A 4,575-nucleotide genomic window follows, 5' to 3' on the forward strand; every position below is an offset into this window, starting at 1 on the left:
TCTTGAAATTGAAAGATTGAATGTGAACACTATTTGATATCATCTGTCAATTGATGAAAAATTATAACAACATAATTATAGTCAACTTAAAGAAAGATAAACATGGATTAAGAACAGTATTCAGTGTAGATATAAATATTACTCACATAGAAATATAATGACTGTAATTAAAACAGAAATATAATTAGTTATGATAGAAAATGATTAGTAATCATAATGATATAATTCACTCGACATTATATTCATTATCACTATAAATATCGTCATGTATTTTATCTTAAATCATTATCACTTCATTCTCTTTTCATTGGCAATCTTTACCATTATAAACATAATCTATAGAAAATGGAAAATCTACAGCAAGAAAATATGGTAAATAAATATTTCCTTCAATAATTGATCATTTATTTAATAGAATTGAAATACTTTTCATTAAGAAACATCTATTTTGAATATCTTCTGAACTTGTTTGTCAATTTTGTTTACCGTATTCTTACGAAATTTTGTTTTTCTTTTCACAGTTTGAAATCCGTCGCCCTAAGTAAGCTCGTCGTAATTTATCTCAACAAATGAGGAAGAATATGATGGAAGTTGATATGACGTCATCACCAATATGCTACAATAAGAATAAGATGGTACAAGTTAGAAATCAAGAAATAAAAGATGAAATAAATGAAAGACAAGAAGATGAACGAATTAAATCAGCTGTAGAAAGATTTTCAGATGATGTAGAATCAATGATGATATTGTGCGTGACATTCGAACAAGACGGTTGTGTTTAAGTTAGCTGTAGAAATCATTGATCCGTGTAGATATTTTGAGTGTACTTGTATTCGATTCTTCTCTTGAATTACATCAATTGACCTGAAGATACAACTGCATAATAACCGTAGAAACATTCAAGTTACAGCAGATGCTAAGTATATATGTTAACTTTAGAAAAATCAACAGGCAAAATATTTGCTATAAACTTCGGTGATTATCGCTCATCTGGTGTACATGCACACGCCATCAATGAGGTCAAGAGGCAGACGGTCGTAGTAACCAATATCATACACCTCGTTATATTCATCGTACCTGTTGTAGGTATTTTGAAGATTCCTGATTATATGTTTTATAGAATTTATTTTGCAAATTGAATTATGGACGCCATTTCAATGGACACAGCCGAGACATTTGTGAAAGAAGTAATGGCGACCCCCAGCATATCAACAAAAGCTGTGGTCCATGATGTAGATCTGGGAGAAAATAACAGATTTAGAGAAAGATTGTCGAGTAATAAAAGGTCTGCTGACGAGGTTACAGAGAATAATAGTGAAGATGAATCAGCTATGACTAAAAAGACGAGATGCGGACCTACATATTCTAACAAAAGTGAAAGCCCAGTAAGTAACATCAATTATATTGAAACTGGTGAAATATTGTCCGCCATCCATAATTTGGGTAAAATGATCAATACAAGGATAGACAATCTTGAAGATTCTCTTTCTGATAGAATTAAGGGCATTGTTCAACATGAGATGTCTGATATGAAAGCTGATATTGATAGTGAAATTTCCGAATTAGAAACGAAGATTTTGAAACTTGAAAACGAAAAGCTTGAAAGTGATAGAACATTAACTCATTATGTACAAGAGTAGAGACAATGAGAGCAAAATTACCGATTGAACTTGATAGCATTGTGATAAAAATATGGCCTGAACTTGCCTCGGAGGAAAACGATAATCGTGTTACAATAAATCGTGTGACTAAACTTTTTAAAGAAGGCCTGAAATTGCCCAACATAAACATTATAAACGCGGAAAGGAAAAAAACATCATCACATAAACCCGGTGTGATAGTTGTCCAACTCCAAGACAGTGCACAAAAGAAACTAGTCTTAGAAACTAAATCAAAGTTGAACACTAATAAACAATTTGATAAAATTTATATAGAATCAAGTATGTCAACAGCTGAACTCAAAACTCAATCCAGCCTAATTACCCTAGTTAAAGAACTTGGTAAACAGGATTCATACTTTGTTAAAGGTAACAGTATCATGAAACGAAAATCTAATTCAGGAACAAGATTTTAAGGGCTACGACTATGTCATTGGAACTGTGCTGGATGGTCAGTTAAAAATGGTGATAGAGTTGTTTTTAGAGAATCTGTGATAAATGAAGGTAACTTTGATGTCTTGTTTTTATGTGAAACATTTTTACGTTTTAATGAAAAAATTGCAGTAAATGGATATAAGTGGCTTGGGAGAAACAGAGATATCACTCACAAGAAAGCGAAACGTGGGTCCGGTGGTGTTGGGTTCTTAATTCGAAATAACATTTATGACGAGTACCATGTGTCTATTCTGGATGAATCCCTCGAAGATATCCTATGGATAAACTCGCGCACAAATCAAGTGATACATGTGTGTGTTTATGCGTGTGCTACCTACCCCCTAATGGATCTTCATATATGACAGACGCAGAACAGTTTTATAATAATTTGTTGAATCAGGTATATTCTTTTCAAAATGAAGGTCTTGTGTGTATCAGTGGTGATTTTAACTCTAGGGTGGGTGACCAATCTGATTATATCCTGGGTGTTGATAATTTACCCCCTAGAGCGGTTATTGACTACACGGAGAACAGTTATGGCACACTTTTTACTGATTTCTTATGTGATACTATGTATGTATGTTGAATGGTCGCATTTCAGGTCGCAATGATTTTACATATGTTAGCACAACCGGCCGATCTGTAGTTGATTATGTTGTCGCTCCACATGAACAGGTTAGTCTGTATTCAGATTTTCAGGTTTGGAGAATGTCGGAGCTGATTTCTTATAGTAATCTCACGGTTCCTGAGAAAATACCTGACCATTCCCTCCTTGTGTTCACATTAAATATTGCAGGTGTCTCTCTTTCCGGAACGAATTCACATGACCACATCTCCGGTGCTAAACCCAAGCCAAAGCTACATGTGCCAGAAAACTTTCTCAGTGAATGTACACCACAAATTCTTGAGAAAATAAGTGCAATAGAAACAAATCTAAGGTCTGAACATGATATTAATCTTGCATATAAATCGTTTGCTGAATTCATCATTAATGAAATGTCGGCACCACTAGCGGAAGGGAAGGGTTGTAAGAAACTTACTAACAGGAAAAAGCCATACTGGAACGAAGCTTTAGAAAAACACTGGAAAATGGTACAGGCGAAGGAAAGAGAATGGATTAAGTGTAAAAGTAAGTTACGCAAGTCCCATCTACACGGTGCCTTTATCAAAGAGAGAAAAGGGTTCGACAAATCCCTTAGACAACATAAACGCCATTATTTAAACAATAAACAAAGTGAGTTACTAGAACAATTTTCTGTCCATGATAAACGAGATTTCTGGAAATCGTTTGGTAAAATCGGCATTGCAAACGATCGCAAACATGTGATTCCACTAGAAGTGACGAACTCTGAAGGTGAACTGGTAACAGACACTGCGACTGTTTTAGAACACTGGAGAGACGATTATTCCAAGTTGTATAACTGTAAACCAGAACATGGTAAATATGATGACGAACATTTAAAACGTATTCAGCAATATGTGTTTTCACCTTCTGAAATTTTGAGAAATTGTGATGACATTAATGACCCCATTTGCATTTCTGAGGTACGAAATGCGATAGATCATGCTAAACTAAGAAAAGCTACAGGGATTGATAGGCTTCCAGCAGAGAGTCTTAAAAATCCTGTTTGCCTTGATATTTTACATAGAATCTGTAACTATTGCTTTGAGCATAACATTGTGCCTGATAAGTGGAATATGAGCATCATTAATCCTATTATGAAAGCAAGCACAGATAAATATATACCCTTGTTGTATAGAGGTATTTCATTACTGTCTATTCCTTCTAAAATATATGCTGATATCCTCAATAATCGAATTATAGCAAATGGTGTGAAAATAATGATGTCTTTGTAGAGGAACAAAATGGTTTCCGCAAAGACAGAAATTGTATTGATCATGTTTTTTCTCTTACTAACATTGTTAAAAGTAGAATCAAAGCCAAACAATCCACATTTTGTTGCCTAGTGGACATGCGAGCTGCGTACGATAACGTAAATAGAGATTGCCTTTGGTTTAAATTACAGAAAGCTGGTCTGAATGGTAAAATACTGAAAGCTGTAAAATCCTTATACAACAATGTTAAATGTTCAGTAAGATTAAACGGTCAGTATACACCTTGGTTTGAGGCTAACTCCGGAGTCAAACAGGGTTGTGTGCTGTCACCATTGTTATTCTCTGTTTACGTTAACGATCTGGCTATAGCTATTAATAAATTAAACTGTGGTATTGATATTGATAACTGTAATGTTGGTATTTTGTTGTATGCAGACGACATAGTTTTAATTGCACCATCAGAAGATAAATTGCAAACTATGTTAAACAAACTTAACTCATGGTGCATTAAATGGTGCATGTCTGTTAATAAGTCAAAAACTAAAGTTATCCACTTTAGACCATCAACATGGCAGTTATCAAATAGAATATTTAATATTGGGAATATAAATGTTGATTACTGTAAATGTTATAAATATTTGGGAGT

General features: G+C 33.9%; 2 protein-coding genes across 2 annotated transcripts; both read left to right on the forward strand.

Annotated features, from left to right (window-relative positions):
- Positions 1-1,142: 1,142 nt before the first annotated feature.
- On the forward strand, positions 1,143-1,640 carry LOTGIDRAFT_175975 (hypothetical protein; the record flags this gene model as incomplete). The annotated part of the gene is made up of 1 exon (XM_009064172.1): positions 1,143-1,640. The coding sequence occupies one exon, from the start codon at positions 1,143-1,145 to the stop codon at positions 1,638-1,640; it is 498 nt and encodes a 165-aa protein (XP_009062420.1).
- An 811-nt stretch (positions 1,641-2,451) lies between these two features.
- On the forward strand, positions 2,452-3,638 carry LOTGIDRAFT_175976 (hypothetical protein; the record flags this gene model as incomplete). Its single annotated transcript, XM_009064173.1, has 2 exons — positions 2,452-2,550; positions 2,793-3,638. Coding segments are annotated over 2 exons (945 nt in total), but the record flags the coding sequence as incomplete, so codon positions are not given.
- Positions 3,639-4,575: the final 937 nt, after the last annotated feature.

Source organism: Lottia gigantea (assembly GCF_000327385.1).
Source record: "Lottia gigantea unplaced genomic scaffold LOTGIsca_604, whole genome shotgun sequence".
NCBI classification, from domain to species: Eukaryota; Metazoa; Mollusca; class Gastropoda; family Lottiidae; genus Lottia; species Lottia gigantea.